This window comes from Barbus barbus (genome assembly GCF_936440315.1).
Source record: "Barbus barbus genome assembly, chromosome: 24".
Classification (NCBI taxonomy): domain Eukaryota; kingdom Metazoa; phylum Chordata; class Actinopteri; order Cypriniformes; family Cyprinidae; genus Barbus; species Barbus barbus.
In genome coordinates this window covers 27017387-27035514 of record NC_136752.1, presented here as the reverse complement: position 1 = coordinate 27035514, position 18128 = coordinate 27017387, and the positions used below count along the sequence as shown (strand labels likewise).

At 37.6% G+C, this 18128-nt stretch overlaps 1 protein-coding gene across 1 annotated transcript; it reads left to right on the top strand.

The window, feature by feature from the left end:
• The first annotated feature begins 1072 nt into the window (after positions 1–1072).
• LOC306844391 (GRB2-associated and regulator of MAPK protein 2-like) lies at positions 1073–17684 on the top strand. Its single transcript, XM_079376486.1, has 6 exons — positions 1073–1345; positions 4698–4838; positions 8054–8184; positions 11200–12312; positions 15059–15219; positions 15692–17684. The coding sequence occupies exons 1-6, from the start codon at positions 1234–1236 to the stop codon at positions 16455–16457; spliced, it is 2424 nt and encodes an 807-aa protein (XP_079232612.1). The 5' UTR covers positions 1073–1233; the 3' UTR covers positions 16458–17684.
• The last annotated feature ends 444 nt before the right edge of the window (positions 17685–18128 follow it).

The window sequence follows — 18128 nt, the reverse complement described above, 5'->3', positions numbered from 1 at the left end:
TTGAAGCATCTTGGAGACGTTGCCTCAGTTCTTCTGGATGTAGTCTGTCTCAGTTTGTTCTGTTTCTTCATATCATTCCAGACAGACTGATGATGATGATCATATCAGATCTCTGTGTGGAGCACAAACAAAAATCTCACTGGATTATTGCATTTAACGGCAAAATGAATGTTTGGAAATGTAAACTGATATTTCCTGCTGACACACTACAGCAAAAGATAGAAATAACTGATTTAAAACCATTTTTAGCTGCTGAATTTTTAGCATGTCCACTGTAGAGGACACTGGGACTAAAAGCATGTTTATTATGCATTTTGGTAGACAAAACAATTGGATAGGAAAACAAATTATATATCAATATTTTTTTATGAAATATGAAAATCTGGCTAATTGCTACTCCCATTATTACACTACTTTTTTCCAACATGCTGTCCCAACAGCATACAAATTCGATACAGTGTATAGTTAACACTGTGTTTAATGGGAAAACCAATTTTATACACATATTTCATGAAGCAAAATGCTATATCAAGTCATTTTGTTATACTATATCATACACAAAGTTTGGTATAAAAAAAATCCTAAAACTTAAAAACGCATTGGTGATTTAAAAAAAGTTCCATTGTTTTTGCCTTTTCATTCATGCCATTTTATTTTATTTTTTTTAGAAAAACGTAGTCCTGGTGTCCTCTACACAGCATAACATTAATTTAATTTTCCAAAAATTTTATTTTTCCATTTTTTTTTCTTATGATCTAAACATAATGACAAGAAAAAATTAAACCTACTAAATTCACAAAGCTTTTTTCTGGTTCTCAGCAGGATATAACTAAGGTCAGTGTCCATGCACCCCCCACAAGTCTTTACTTAATTGGCATAGGCTCCTGAAGGAAGGTTCCCACGGTCTTTAACCTTATTGTAATATCTGGAAGTTAATTAATAATCACACAAGTTGTATTTTGTGAAATCTATCTATATTAATATCCCGTTGGCACTTTGAGGTGATGAATCTCCGGTTGTATAGTGCACGCGCTGTCAGTCCGGTGTTCCGGTGCGCGCGGGGCGAGAGGGAGAGGGAGGGCGTTGCGCGCGCCTCGGCGGGTCCGGTTTAGATCACATCACTTCGGAGTTTCTCTCACGCGTTTCTCTTCATCATGGCGCGATGCGCTCCTGACACCGGTTCCGTTCCGTTCCCGTGATGCGCGTAATGATGATGATGGTGACGGATGAAAGATGGAGAAACTATCCGCGAGCATTAACGGACTCTCGTGGAGCTCCGTGTCGCTGCCGCTGGACGTGATCGTGAGCAAATTCCGCTTACCGACACTCGTGCGCCTGAGCCACGGTAAGAGACCGTCAGAGTTATTGCACGCTGTTATAATAAACTAATCTGAGCTCATTAGGATCGGTTTGTTTGATGTTGCGCGCGCGTCGCGTCAAAGAGTCAAAGTTAGCAGGATAAGAAACATCACACTTCTCTGGTTTATAAATGAACTTTAGAGACTTATTATGCAAATTAAGTCTGGAAACAGTTCGAAGAATCACTATGTTTCTCGTATAAAATGATGCACGCTTGTGTCGGTGTTTGTAACACAGAATCCTCAGTGAAGTGTGTAGTTGATCAGTCTTTTGGCTGAAGGTGACAGAGTGTGTGTTGTGTGTTAAAGAGCTGCAGCTCTTTTCATATGTTAATGTTGTAATGTGCTGTAGTGTGTGTTGAATACTAAACAACCTCCTGCTGAAGAAACTCCAACATTTACTCAACAATCACAACTGAAGAAGACCATCGATGTTGACACATTATGTGTGAAAGTTGAACTTTCTGTGGAGGGAAAAAGCTTCTGAATTGGACAAAAAAATAGATATTTGTGTGTGTGTCCATATTCTCTGGTAACAGGATTTAAAGAAATAGTTTGCACCCATAAATGTATACTCTGTTATCACTCATTTACTCTTAAGAATTTCTGTTCTGGGTAAATTAAACATTAGTTTAAACTCTTTAAACATTAAATGGTCTCAGAAGCTAATAACGATGATTGAAAAAAAAAAGAAATTATTTTTTATAAAATGACAAAAATGGTTCTTTTTTAACAGTCTGTAACTTATTTTTGAATAATAATAAGCTAAAAGAACATTGAACTTCAGACAATTAAGTGACAAGACTTCTGCATTTGTGTTAAATTAACAATGAATCTACTCTGATTAAGGATGCAATGGATTATTATACCGTACTATACATATTTATAATGCCTGATCACCCAAAGAACAATGGCAATAATTATAACTATATATTATTAGTGTTCATACCAACGAACATTAACATTCACTTGTCATAATGTCGTCCGCCACATTCTCCATCTCCAAGTCATTTGGATTCTGAAAAATGCTCTAAAAGTGATTCAAATGATATTGTTCCTTTTTGTCATAAACGCTACACTTTGCTTTTCTCTTAAGGTGCTGTAATTTGCTTACTAGTCTGAAATCTAGTCATTTCAATAGCAATCGGGAGTTTTGCAGAGCACAAAAAAGTTCCCTGTGCATATTTTGCTCAAATTGATCATGCTAATACATTGCATTGAAAGTGACTCTGGAAGCTATGCTTTATAAATCACACACTACTGACAATCAACAAGGCACCTTTTTTTGGCTGCAAAAACTTGCACCTGTAGAATTAGAACGATTATTAAAACTTTAAGCTACAGTTAACTTATCTGGTGTGAATGGCCCTTTAAAGTGCAATGCATACACTATTAAAAGGTATATAAAGTATACATATGGTAGAATTACAACAGATTATAATAAATGTTCTCACACTAAAAATGGTCATGGCATCACTGAAAAAAAAAACTCTTTTGGTACCTTAACTTTTAAGAGCATATGGTTTATGAATATTTCTCTTGTTCCTTTTGACTGCAGTGTTGGGTTTGAAGCTTCAGATCATCTGCTTGATTAGACGCTGCTGTGATGTGTTTGTGTGTAGGAGTTTCTCACTGTATCAGCAGACAGCAGTAATTATACACAACAGACGATCTGCAGAGCGTGTCTGTGTGTGTGCTGGACTTGTTCCCTGTGTAAAGCATCTGTTTTGAGACTCGTCTGAATGAGGAATTCTTTTAATACCCGATCAATACAGTCCATCTCTCTCTCTCTCTCTCGCTCTCTGTCCATTCATCCATTCTTCAGCAGAGAGATCAGTCTGGTGTTTGTGAGGTGATGCTGTTTGTGTCTGATTGCTGACCTCAGTTCTCTCCCATAAGCCCCATGTGCGGAAGTTCAAAGAGCTCATTTGATGCTTGTGGTTGAGCTCTGATGTGTGTGTGTGTGTGAGAGAGACTGACTGTCTCTTTGGCTGTGTGTGTTTTAAACTGACAAATTAAGTCAGTTTCAAGGTCAGATGCATTGTGATTTGTAGTTTTGTGTTTACCAGTGGCTGATATCTAGAGAACAAGTTGTGTCTAAAAAATAATATTAAAGTCTAGTCAAATTTACTTGTATAACGCTTTCCACAATACACACATTGTATAACAGAAAATCATGATGTTAATGTTTATAATATTTTAATATCTTCATGCCTTTTAGTCACATTTAGCATGTTAGAGCTGTGTGAATATTTTTGGTTTACATTTTGTCATTTGCAAACAAGCAGTTGAGATATACTATATATAACCCTGTATGTATGTGGATAAAGCTGGACATGCTTATATTAAACTTTAAAACAGATAAAAAAAAAAAAGATAAAAAAACAGGCTTTTGGGATTTGCTGCATAGTATATATTGCTTTACATGTACTGTATATATAATATATCCAATGTGATATACAGAGCTGTGCGATAATAGTATACATTTTTGCGACAACATAAATCACACAGCTGAGATTTGCTATATTGTATGTATTGCTTTACAATGTGTACTGAAGGTACGCAGGTAAAGTAGGATACTGGTACTGTATATCCAACTTTTAATATATTGCTGGTCGATAATGTAATTGACATTTTCTGTGATAAAACAATCAAGCAGTTGCTACACTGGCATTCAAAAGTTAGCGATCAGTAGGATTTTTAATGCTTTTTAAAGAAGGCTCTTCTAAGGCTGCATTTATTTAATCAAAAATACAGAAAAAAACTGTAATATTGTGAAATATATTTACAATCTAAAATAATGTTTTTCTATTTTAATACACTTTAAAATGCAATTTAATTCTGTGATGCAAAGCTGAATTTTCAGCATCATTACTCCAGTCTTCAGTGTCACATGATCCTTCAGAAATCAGTCTAATATGCTGATTTATTATCAATGTTGGAAACAGTTGTGCTGCTTAATGTTTTTTGGAACCTGTGATACTTTTAGCAGGATTCTTTGAGGAATAAATGATTATAAAGAACAGCATTTATTTCAAATAAAATATTTTCCGACAATTTAAGTCTTTACTACTGTGATGACTTTCTATCAATTTAACAGTATTAAAAGTGTTCATTCTTTCAAAAAACAAAAACAAAACAATACTGACTCCAAACTTCTGAACAGTAGTTATTGTTACAAAATATTTCTATTTTAAATAAATGCTGTTCTTTTTAACATTTAATACATCAGACAAGTATTAGCATCTCAAAAAAAGCCAAGTGTCGGCCAGTAAAGTGCTGAACCTGTAAACGATGAATTCTTGTGCTTATCTGTGGTATGTTTTTGTGTGTGTGCAGGTGAGAATGTGGAGGGTCTGTCGGAGGAGGATGTGATTTTACTTCACTCTTGCAGACAGTGGACCACTGTCACTGCCCACAGCCTGGAGGAGGGTCATTACGTGATTGGACCCAAAATAGACATCCCACTGCAGTATCAAGGTACCATACAGGGTTCTTATCGTTAACTAATACTATAACCTAAAAAAAAAATCAAACTTAAAATTAAACTTTTTTTCAGCTTGTTGTCAGGGCAACATTTCTCATTTTCGTTTAGTTTAAGTACTAAAATAACTAAAACTAACAAATATTTAGACATATTTAAAAATAATAAATAACTAAAAGTGACAAAAACAGATTACATAGTTACTAAAACTTTTACTAAAACTCAAATGAAAAAGAAAATATGAAAATAAAATCTAATTGAAAATAGGGGTACTTACATTCAAGGAATAATTTTAATTCATTAGTGGTGATTGATGAGTCACTTTCTAGCGTTCTTTCTTTAGTTTTAGTTTGTTTTATGTACATGAATGATATTGCCAATTACTTTGTAGTTGACTAGAGGTGTTATTACATTTAAACATAAATTATTTACTCCTGGTGGATGATAAAATAGTCAAAAGAGTCTTATCTAGAGGCCAGAATATTACAGAGGCTTTGGGGTGGACTCATTGGATGCAGCATCCTTGCATCATGTTGAAAATGTTCACACAGGCATGCTTGTACTTTTTCTTCCATAACCAGTTTGTAAAAGTTCAGTTTTAAGAAAATAAGCAATGAAACTGTCCCAAACAAAACTGATTTCTCATTGAGAGCATTCAAGCTATTAAAAAAACACTTAGAGCCGAGAGAAAGAGTGAGAGACAGAGAGAGGGAGATGATTGGTTGTTAACAGTATATTGATTGTTGTATTCAAGCACTTAACTTCACACATGCTCACTTAGATGTTTTCTCCATTACACACACACACACACACACACACACAATCAGTCTCAATTCAATTCACTGTTTTATTGCAGTGAGTGTATTCATACAATATGGGCAAAGCATTCAACAAATGAATGCACCCATGAAAATGAATGTGGAAGATTGTACATTTCTTGTGGAGAATAAAGACAGAAATATCGAAGTGAAGATATATATTTTTAAAATATTACTACGAGTGCTGTCAAAATTAGTGCGTTAACGCAGGCTATTAATTTTTCCAGTTTAACGGCGTTAAAAATATTTAACGCTGTTAATGCTGGGCTGGGGCTAGGGTTGGTCACCCCACTCACAACTGCTGCCTCTGTCTCTTTTTTCTTGACAAGAATTGGGTTTATTTAAACGCAGAACATCTTTACGAGCACATCAAATAAGAGACTTTTGAGATGTGCGCTCCACTTCACCTCGGCACCAGGCGCGAGTCAAACGAGCGTGGAAACGGTACAGGAACTTTAAGGATTCATCTATATTTACAGTAATTTAGAATTTATTGCTTGATAACTTTATTCAATTTCTCTATATTTCCTACTTGCTGAAGGGCACAGGTAAATATGACATTTATTATAATGGGTTTATGTGAAGATTAAGTTTTTTCTATATAGATTAATGTGAAAATATAATATATATATATCAGATTATTTAATACACTTTATTTTAAGGTGTTCTTGTTATAGTGTAATTATACATTATTTAAGTCAGTGGTCTCAAACTCAATTCCTGGAGGGCCACAGCTCTACAGAGTTTAGCTCCAACCAGCTCCAAATACCCCTGCTTGGAAGTTTCTAGTAATCCTGAAGACCTTGATTATCTGGATCAAGTGTGTTTAATAGGGTTGGAGCTAAACTGTGCAGAGCAGTGGCCCTCCAGGAATTGAGTTCTAGACCAATGATTTAAGTACTGAGTAATATTAATGAACTACATGTACTTTCTATATGGTTAGGGTTAGGATTAGGGTTTGTCTTATGGTTACTTGCATGTAATTATGCATAATTTATAAGTACATGTAATGTGTAACAAGACATCTTAAAATAAAGTGTTACCATAAATTTTAATAAACTTCTTATGAATGGCTGTCAATAGAGAACGATGCTTTTAGCTCAAAGAATGGTGTCGTTCGGTTTGCGCTTTCATTCATAAAGTCAAACTCATCATTACTTCATCCTGACGTCATTCCCATGGGAGATGCGGAGGAGCCCGTTTTTCTGAGCTTCCGGAATTGCAGACATTACTGCTCTGGACTTCCTCTCATGGGACGGCCGTTACCTAATACACCCACCACCCGCACCATTAGGTCAGGTGACCAATGAGATCATCTGCTGGGGTTTCCGGAGGCAGTAAGATGCTGAGAGGGATGGATGAGGTCATTTGTGTCTCCGCGGCCGGGTCTAACGTCTCTCAGATAGACAGATAGAGAGCTAATAAGGAAGATGGAATTACAGAAGAATGATTTTTAGACAGCTGAGAGATGCAGAAGATGAGAACATGTTGATATTTTAGATTTGCTCGTGATTTTAATGATGTGGAAGAAGGTTGTTATTGATGCCTCTTAAAATAGAAGATCTGCATAACATAAACATTATATTTGTGTGTGTGTTTCTGACTGAGCTACTGTAGGGTTCTCGGAATAATAAACTTTCATTTTCTCCATAGAGAAATTCATTTTTTATGATAACTTATAACAATAATAAACATATTGTGTTTACACTCTATGGAAAAATGGAGCAAAAATACTTTGAGAACCAAAGCAGCTGAAAGAGTTGCTGATCACTGGTCAGTTTTGTGCTCTATGCAAAAACAACATTTGTGCATGTGTGTTTCTGTCTTAGATATACATTTGGGGACCAACTTGCTGCAGAGTGCCTGAGGGTGTTCTGGGTTGATCCTCAGAAGGAAAAATGGTTTCTAAAACACAAAGGTCTTGCTGTGATTGGCTGAAGATACTTCAACTGATATTTACAATGAAGAGATTTTGTATGATTGCACCGACAAAAGTGAAACTCCAGAAGAGAAAGAAACCCGTTTGGCTCTGAGGGTCGTATAGAACTGCAGAAAGAAAGAAAGAAAGAAAGAAAGAAAGAAAAGCTGTTGCCAGGAGACAGAAAGACAAAGAGAGATACGCTCTCTCACGCTTTATCTGTGTGTGTGAAAATGACCTATAAGATCACACACTTACGCTTAAATAAGGACATACCATAGACCTCTGCTGGTTTTTATACAAGGCTAATTATAATCTCCACAGACTAAACTTTAAACCCTAAAAAAAAACCATTTAGCATTTTTTAAATACCTTTCAGGATGTCACTAATGGACACTTTTAGCTCACTTCTGGGGAAATTTTGCAGAACACTTTCTATGTTTCTTTCTTTCACTCTGTTTTCCTCTGTCCTCAGGGAAGTTTAAGTTATTGGATCAGGATCGGGATGTTCGCGAGCCGGTTCAGTACTTTGGAAGCGTGGAGGAAATCGCAGGAATCTTTCCTGATCGCGTGTTCGTTATGGAGCCCATCACATTTAGCGTTAAGGTAACAACAGCGTCAAAACCTCTCATGTGAATCTGACAGTAGTTTTATCTAAAACACACTAAAACTATTAAAAAACATGTTAACTGAAATAAACATGAACTGAAATTAAATGAAATACTGTATAAAAAACATAAACATATTTCAGTTCATTGCCAACTCAATATTTCTAATTTCGGTTAGTTGAAGTACTAAAATGGCAAAAACTAATACTGAAATAAAAATTAATGAAAACTAAAAACATAAAACTAATTCAAAATATGAGTAAAGTATTGAAATTTTAATATGACTAGCTTTACAAGGGTGTAGTACAATCTCCAACAAATAGTCATTTATTATGAAAAAATACTTTGTCACACTGTATTATGCACACAGTTTTAAAACTGATTTTTCATTGTAAAGTCTAATTCATAGCATGATTCAGATTATTTCAACAGTTTCATGCAAATGAATCACTTCAAAAGAAATTGATTCAACGAAAACCCCTAAAGTGTAAGTGATAAATTACCCTGGTAGTTACATATTTAAATTATTATTGTCCCCTTAATTGACCTTTCGCAAAGACATGCCTTCCTTAGGCCGTGTTCACACTTGGCGTCTTTTTTGACTAGAAAAAGTTGACAAGAGCGTTGTTTTAATGAAAAACAAAGCTGGCAGCGTCTGTTACAAATAGCAGCTGAGAGCGTCTTTTGTTGTCATAGCAACAGCTGTAACAGTAGCCTAGCGCTGTGTACTGCAGAAATGTCAAGAAAGAGTAAAAAGTTGGCTCTCTTGCGTTGGCTTTTGAAGTTAACGGGAAAGAAAATGTCGATTCACAACGACGTTTGTGGGTGCACGACATTATACGGGGAAGGAACCAATATTATGATAGAGTTTTGTGCTCATATCATACAGCTCCTTGTGCACCGAAACTAGTACGAGCAGTCTATCTACCGGCACCTTCTCCATTTTTCTTCTTGTTGTTATGGAAACGACAGATCTCGCTACTCGCTTGTCATTGGTCAGCTGTCAAAAAGGCGCTTGACGTAGGGCGTTTTTTTTCAGAAAAGTTGAAATTTTTTCAACTCGAAAAAACGCTCTGAGCTGCAGAAAAAGACGCCGGCGGTGGCGTTTTAAAAAGCGCTCAGGACTTTTTTGAAAACACGGTTTACTCCATAGGATTATAATGTAAAACAGACGCCGGCAGCTTCGAAAAAGACGCCAAGTGTGAACACGGCCTTAGTTGCTATGTTTGACAAGCCATGGTGCTGTCACGCCACACACCATAGTGAAAAATACATGGTGGAGCAAAGAGGAAATTGATAATGGGTAGCTGTCCTTGTGTTGTATACACACCTTATGTGAAACTGAATTTCCTCTCTGAGGTCAAATAAAATGATCTATCTATAACATGTCAACAGACAAGACAGAGCAGGTTACTTTTGGTATTAAACAGTCTCAGCCTTCAAATTTTGTCCTTTTTTTAAAGAAATTCAAACAATATGATCATGACAGATCCCTGTAGTGCCTCAGTTCAACAGGCACATAAATCGATCATCTATGCATATTTACTTAAAGCATGAAATAAACATGAATGATCATTAGGTATATTGTTTCATCCACGGAAGGATGTCAATACACACCATTTTTTCAAATTTAACTTCACTGACGTGAATCTACTCTCCTGTCTGGTTTGTTTATCGGACAAAAATGGCGTTATGATTGGTTAGATCGCCTGTCAATCAAACTCCCTGGCAATCCTTGGCAATTCAATTGGTAATTTAATAGGCAATTAAATTTAGTTAGCAGATTTTCATAATTGATTCTAGTGTAAAGGCTGTTCACACAAAGGACAATAACTGTAATGATATATGAGAATAATAATATGAGAATAGCCGCACCAAAACTGAAATACTAATGGCACCGGTGAAAGGTATTGTTGTAATCACTTTTAGAAAAAATTTTTTTCCAGCTGATGAATGATAAAATCATGGACAGCCAATCAAAATCCATCCTGCTTGATTGACGTTTGAGCATCTAAAGTGGTAGCTGACAAAACTGCAGCGTGCACTTATAATAATCAGAAAGTTATTATCTGTTGGTGTGGATGCTAATATAGTTATCGTTGTAGTTATTTTTATAGTTATCGTTCTTGGTGTGAATGGACCTTGACTAAGTAATTTTAGAAGTGAATATAGTTTAATCATGACACCTCTCAGAAGATTTTAGCATGGTGATGGATATGACAATGTTAATGTATTTGGTCTTGGCGGAACAGATCTGCTACACAAGCTGCTGAATTGCTGCTGCTGTTGATTATAGTTGTAGTTGTAGATTATTGCTGCTGCTGCAAGCAAGTACAGGAACTTGCTACTGCCAATGCATATGGCGATACGGTGCCGTGAGTATTTAAGACATACTGCTGCTGCACAAATAGCATATAAAATAACCCGTAGCAGATCTATACAGGTGGAGCTGGGGAAGGTGGAGGGCGTCAGAGAAACTCTGAAAGAGTGCTGCAGGAATCTCAAGTGAATACTAGCCAGCCATATAAATACATGGCAGTAAGCTCATTGGCTGCATATGCAGCATGAACCAATCAGCTTGTGCCAAGCTTGTGCCAACATGTGTCTTATCCACTGTGGTGTTGGCGCAGTGGATAAGACACATGCCTTTGGTGTGAGAGACCCGGGTTCGAATCCACTGTGAGACACCAATGTGTCCCTGAGCAAGACACTTAACCCCTAGTTGCTCCAGAGGCGTGCGACCTCTGACATATATAGCAATTGTAAGTCGCTTTGGATAAAAGCGTCAGCTAAATGAATAAATGTAAATGTAAATCATCAGTGACGTTAACAACCCGTCAGTCTGCGCCATCTAGAGTTTCATGACTGAATTATATTATTTTAACTGCTGTAAATTATGAGTAGATTGTAGATTTTGTAAGAAAGTTTATCCTGGTCTTTACTTTACTTATGACTTCAGTAATGTGTTTTTCGTTAAATGCTAAAATATCTGTCTCTCTCTTTCTCGCTGTAGGTGGTTTCTGGGGAGTTTACAGAGGACAGTGAGTTGTACAATTTCTCTCTGCAGGCGGGAGATGAATTAACCCTGATGGGCCAGGCAGAACTGCTCTGCGTCCAATCGACTCGCGAGAAATCCCGCCTGACTGCGCTGCTACGGCGACTTGGCAAGGCAGGCGGAGCTCTGGGACGTCCCGCCCGCACGAAGATGCCTTGTTTGATATGCATGAACCATCGGACCAACGAGAGCGTCAGTCTGCCGTTCCAGTGCCGCGGGCGGTTCTGCACGCGTTCGCCGCAGGAGCTGCAGATGCAGGGAGGTGAACACACCGTGCGCAGCATCATCGAGCGTGTGCGTTTGCCCGTGAACGTGTCTGTGCCGTTGCGACCTCCTCGCAACCTGTACGATCTGCACGCGATCCGTGAGGGCCATCGATATAAACTCCTCAGCATCATCAGCAAAACTGTCGTTCTCTGCTGCATACTTCGCAAAGAGGAAGTCACGCCGTCTCACTTCCTGTTATTAACGGACATGCCTCGCTTCACTCTGCCGGAGGGTTTATTGCGTGCGGACGCTTCCTACCAGCAGGTGGTGCTAAAGTGCGCTCTGCGTTGCCAGGAAAGCTTCGATCCGGACGATTACTCGCGTGCTGTTCGTGAGGTAAAAACGGATTTCTCAGAGGAGTGTCTTAGTCCGCGGCGGATTCGGGTGTGCGTTCAGGGCTACGGGCGCGACGAGCTCGGGACGTCCCTGCAGAGACTGTCTCTGTGCGTGTACGGAGGCGGAGCCGTCACACACACGATCTCACACGGTTGCAGAGACTCGCTGGTCGACTCGCACACGCTGCCCTCTAGTGACGGAGAGGAGCGAGAATACGTCATGCCCGATTGGTCGACGGAGACGCAGGAGATTCCGTACGAGGAGCTCTGGACCAATCAGAGTTCTGAAAGTTTCGGGGTGACATCTGAGAGCGCAGTGAAGGCGGAGCATAACCTCATATCCTTCCACTCCACTACCACGTCATTGGATGGAACGGTGGGCTCCACCCACGTCGCCATGGTGCAGATGGAAGCAGGAAGAGTGTCGAGAGTATCGACTCCACCTCCTGTCCCACCCAAATCTGAAGCTGTAAGCAGCCATTTTACGCAGATTGTCCATTAAAATGTAGTTTTAGGGCCAGATTTACTATCCGCTTTCACCAGCACAAACCCTCATTTGGCATTAAAAAAATACTGTCAGGATTTACTTTATTTTTGCGACTCACCTTATTGAATATGCATTTGTAGGAGTTTCCCTTTCAATCTGTGAATTTATGGGAGGAGAGTATTTAAATGAATCACGCAACACGATTTACTAAGATTTGCACTCGTCAATTCACTGGTATTTACGGCATTATTTAATGCCAAAAAAAGCATGTCTTAAAGCAGGTGGTAATTTGTGCTGCTCTTGGTAGATTGTGCTGGTCATTATGGGAATGAGATGTTGTGTCTGTGTTCTTTAATGTGCACCTGGTCAGTAAATCACCCGCAGAATTTTCCCCTCCCATCGGCGCTTTTATGAAATTGTGCTCTAATGCTAATTTACCCTGTTTAGTAAATCTAGCCCATAGCCTCATATTGCTTAAAATTTTTTTTTAAAACATACCCAGGTCAAATTTTACCCCAAATCCTGTTTTTAAGACCTATTTTTTTTTATGCATTATGACATTATTTTCATGACAATAAGCATGTTTCCCCCTAAATTCTTGTTATTCTTATGTTTGAATTAGATTACATTTAATTTCATTAGACTATCATTACAAAAAAAAAAAAAAAAAAAAAGATAAATAATAATTAATGTTGCTATGTTGGGCTGGTCGAGATACTCAAACAAACATCAATATTTGTGTCAGACTTTTGGAGGAAAGCAAATGTCAAATGGTTTACTTCAACACATTAAACTGCAATAGAAAAAAATATTTTTACTTAATGACACATAGCACAACAATATATAGGCCTATCTCTCTCTCTCTCTCTCTCTCTCTCTCTCTATATATATATATATTAGTTATTTTTCTTATTTATATTAAAAATAAGAAATAATAATTAATAACAAAGTATAAAAATAATAAAATATATAATTTCTTTGTTACTATTGATTTGGGGGTGAAATATTCTGGACATGTTCTTGACCAGTTTCGTGAGATTAGACCGGTTTTTTTTTAGCATTATTGGGCTCTTGACCCTGAGCTCAGCTGTACTGTAGTTCAGTGATCCTCTTTATTCTCATGAGATTCACTTGTCTTCCATAGTTCTTTTGGCCACCGTCCCGCACACAAACACACACACATTCATATGTGCTTTATAGCCCATACAGTATCACGCAGCACTGCTGCCCTAGACTAAAGACTAAATTATTGATACTGTTGCTTTTAAAGGCTGAATAATGAGCATACGTTTACTGGAACAGAGCATGTACACAGCACACGCACTAACAAACACAATCACACATCATCTCAGCCAGTGTCTTTTCAGGTGTGTTTTGAGTCATTCATTGTGTGCTTAATAATGTACACGGCAAAAACATACAGTGAGAGTGTTTCAGGTGTTACAGGTCAGGAGGCATTTGAGTGCTTCATTAACTGATATAATATTAATATGAGGAGCTACCTGAATGTCTTATACTAACAATACAGGTGGTAAAAGAGTTTTTAGTGTAGCAAGTTAAAATTACTGACATGTTTTACAGTGTAAAACAATCAGAGAAACATCAGGATGTAGAGCTGGAATTAAAGTCTTTTTGATGCAGTTGACTGGAATTACAGCCTTTCTCTTTTACCCTCTTCTCTCTCTCTCTCCCACACACAGAGGGTTCAGGCCTGGCCTGTAATTTAGCTTCCCAAACACACACACACACACAGTCCCTAGTGTATTTGTGGAGGAAGTGAACTGTATCCCAGAATCCCATAGTTGTTCCTCCCAGCAGAGGAAATTTAGACAGCAATAACAGATATTAAAGGAGTTTATCATTGTGATGATCATTGATACAATATTTCCATATTAACCGTAATTAGGAAATAAGCGCTTGTAAGCACTGGTTTACTGCAGAATATGTCTGAAACTTTTTTTAAATCAATTTTTTTTTCTGCACATTGTTATTAAAATATTAAAAAGTTATGAAAAAGATGCACATATATTGATCTCTGAATGAAAGCTTTGTGGATATCAGAATTAAATCTGTTTATAAAGCTGCTATATAAATAAAATAGGTTATATAAAATATTATAAACATTATTATATAAATAATAATTATATATATATTAAATTCATTAAAAACAATTTCCATAAAACAGACCATTTACTGATTTATAACAATACTTTGTTCAGTCATTTACACATCTGCCACAGTAATGTATTTGAATTATCTTTATGTCTTTTATTATATGCAATTATTTGTGATTAATTTAATTAATTGGGTGCATATCATGTAATTAATTCAACTGAAACCCGAGATATATTAACGGATATTAAATCTGTTGCTGATTTTAATTTTTATGGTATTGTATTCTGTCACGTAAGATTTTTGCCTGTTTAATTTTTTGTCACAAGATTCTGTTTCTCATCAAATTAACAATGTTCTGTATTTAGTTCTCAGCATTCAAAGTCTAGTGTTCCATTTATTTCATATTCTGTGTTTAATATTAATTGTTCAATATTCTGTATTTGTTTGATTTTCTGTGTTCAGAATTAATGACACAAGAAAATGGTGTTTAACGTTCTGCTGGACAGAAAATGACATTTACTTAAAAAGCAGGTCTTGTGAAGGAGACAATAGCGAGACCATAATATAGATGTCACTTTCACTGTAATGCAGTAACTGTTCTTTCTTGTTCTAGGTGAAAGAGGAGTGTCGTTTCTTAAACGCTCCACCTGTTCCTCCCCGCTGTGCTAAAGGCCCCGCCCCCAGCCCTCCAGTCCCCACCCGCTTGTCTAAAACTCCACCCACACAGACACTCAACCCAAACCTCTCATTTTATTCGTCTGGACTGCAAGAAAGGTAAACATGACTATTGGAGGGATTTAAATAGAGCCGTTTTAAATACTTATTGGTTGGAACTAAGTAGGAATGGGAATCAAGAGTAAGTTCATTAATCCATTCATATTTTTTTTTTGTGCTTTTGAGGAAATATTCTCCCTCGGAAGCACTGATAATTGAACTATAACAAAAACTAGGAAACAAAATACCTAAAGAACAAAAACAATATTATTTTTGCATTCATTTATTATGAAAAGGCCCACACACTAAAGGTAAAAAAAGACAACAAAAAAGCAAATGCGAGATAAAAACCACATCTCAACATGACCATCTCAACACGCTAGACACTCGTATTCGCTTTTTTATTGTACATTTTCACCTTTCTAGCATGCTTTTTTGCAACTTTTCTGCTGTTTGGATTATTGTGGCTGTATCTTTTTGTTGGGTTTTGGTGATTTCTTCATTATAACACACCTCTCTCTCTCTCTATCAGTTCTGCTCCTCGTAGTGGCAGCAACTCTCCATCGCCAGACTCTTATTCTCTGTATTGTTACCCCTGCACCTGGGCCGACTGTGTGACCTCCGACCCCAGCGTGAGCCCTGATCCCGCCCAACCTGCCCAGGCCTGTTGGTCCCACCCACGAGGAGGCGGGGCCTACACCTCCAACATCCTCAATACACCTCTGCTCAGTACAGACTCCGCTCAAAAGAACTACTCCACCTGCCCTAGACCGCGGCCGGTGGCGCAAAACCGCTTTGCACCATTCGGTGCCCTAAACCCCTTTGCCAATCCGGGACACGCCCACGCCTCCTCTGATTGGCTCACCACTGGTAGGAACTCTCCCACTCTGATACCCGACCTCATTAGCTCCACCCCCAAGGAGCCTCAAGCCAATCAGGGAGGTTCAGAAGGTGGCCATGAGACTCCGCCCAGACCAGTCAAGAGTTTAGAGGAGGACGCGGTTGTCGCAGATCTCACCTCCGGATCGGTCGCTGTGGCGAAGGGGGCAGAGGGCGGGGCCGGATCACCTTGGCGACCCCCAGCAGAGCTGTGCTGGCTCTCTGTGGAGGAGGTTTCATCCAGTCTGCGGTTCATTGGCCTTTCGGACGACGTGATTGGTCTGTTCAGCCGAGAGAGGATCGACGGCTCTATTTTCACTCAGTTGACGGAGGAAATCTTGTCGGAGGACTTTAAACTCACCAAACTACAGGTCAAAAAAATCATGCAGTTCATCAAGGGATGGAGACCCAAGATATGAGGCCAGCATCCTCGTGAATTGAAGGAATGTTTTTGTTTGAGAGACACAAGCGTACTCCAGCCACAATGAGTGCTTCTGCTCAGACTATTTCAGATGTTTTATAAGTGTGTGTGTGTGTGAGTGAAATACACCTCTCTAATCGAAGGACTGACAGATCGTGACTAATATATTATGGAGCACTATTTTATGTTTTTGTTATGAATATTGTTATTTCTGGGGTGGGATGGTTTGGTGTGCCTTCAGTAGACAGTCAGAACTGATGGTGTGGCTGTTCTGCTCTTTCAAGGGTTTACTGACTGTGTTTTGACCTCTTTTGTCTGTTTTCTGGTAACCTGACATGTTTGTCAGTTGGATTTGGGACTTGGATGAATCTCATGAAACAAGTCATATTTCACCCAAAAAAAAAAAAAAAACTAAAAATGAATGAATCATCCAATTTAGCTTAAAGAAAATTCTCATTTTAAAGTGATTAAGACCAGTAATTACATTAAAATTATTGTTATTATTATGTGTCAATATTTTTTTGATTTAAGCACATTTAAGCCCTAAATATTATTAATGTTTTGAATTTTTTTCTTAATAAAACAGGATCTGAAGAAGATTATTGAGAATAATCAGAATAAACAAAAACAAAAAAGTCTCAAGTAAAAGTAAAACTTGTGAAAACATTCTTTCAAGAATTTTGGCAAAATGTTCAGGAAGAAATTCTGAGGGAAAAATCTAAATATATTTTCCTTGACAGGTTTGATGAGATTCACTCACGTAGAGCACAATGTTCTTCTTTCCTTCTGCTCTCATATGGAGCTCATGTCATGCACACAAGAAGTGGGACTTTTTAGGGACTTAAAAATAAAGAGTTTAGTTTGTGATGTACATGCTAATAAGAGCAGCAAGAGTTTACAGTCTAAAGAACATGCTGTAATTAGGTGACAGTAATTAAGAGTTTACTAACTACTACAGCCCACGCTGATGGAGGATGTGTGTGAGGTGAGTCAGAGCTGCTGAAATGAGGTTTTAGCCTTCTCACGGTTTCAAAAAATATTTTATCAGCATTTCAGGAACGTTTCTGGAATGCTTATTTAACAGCTTCCCCCTCTGTTGGTGCATTTGTACTTTGAATAATATTTAACAATGCTAGTGTGTTTCATTTGTACTGTAATTTCACCATGTATGATTTAATCCTGATGGATCAACTACAGAAAAGAATAAATCAATAGTGCTCAACTGAACAAAGTGTTTTTTATTCATTTATTTTTTTTGTTAGGTAGGCCTAAATAATTTCTGGAATACTAGATTTTGCTTACTGCATACTCCATTTAAAAATAGTTGTTAAAAATACTCCATTTAAACAAAGTTATTGTTTGGGACTATTTTCGTTGCTGAAACAGATAAAAAAGACAATATTTTGTCTAAAATCGTTTAATATTAACTTCATGTTGTATAAAATCAATATCAAATTTGCACATTATTTTTGACCATTGGCTAACCATAACTGTTTATCCCAGTCAAACAGTCAGGATAAAATAGCTAAAATATAAATATTTTGACTAATATGCCCACATAATTATATCCATACCTTAGTGTGCATTTGTTTCGTCGCTGCAGAGAGAAGACGGTTGTAGTGATGTCAGAAACAAAGTTCTTCGTCCATTTGAAGTTTTACATTTTGAA

Bases quoted from the DNA above. Each gene is read 5' to 3' on its own strand.
- LOC306844391 (XM_079376486.1), top strand. From the start codon at position 1,234: ATGGAGAAACTATCCGCGAGCATTAACGGACTCTCGTGGAGCTCCGTG. The intron at 4,839-8,053 runs GTACCATACAGG...CTCTGTCCTCAG, and splicing joins CATCCCACTGCAGTATCAAG to GGAAGTTTAAGTTATTGGAT. The intron at 8,185-11,199 runs GTAACAACAGCG...TTCTCGCTGTAG, and splicing joins CCATCACATTTAGCGTTAAG to GTGGTTTCTGGGGAGTTTAC.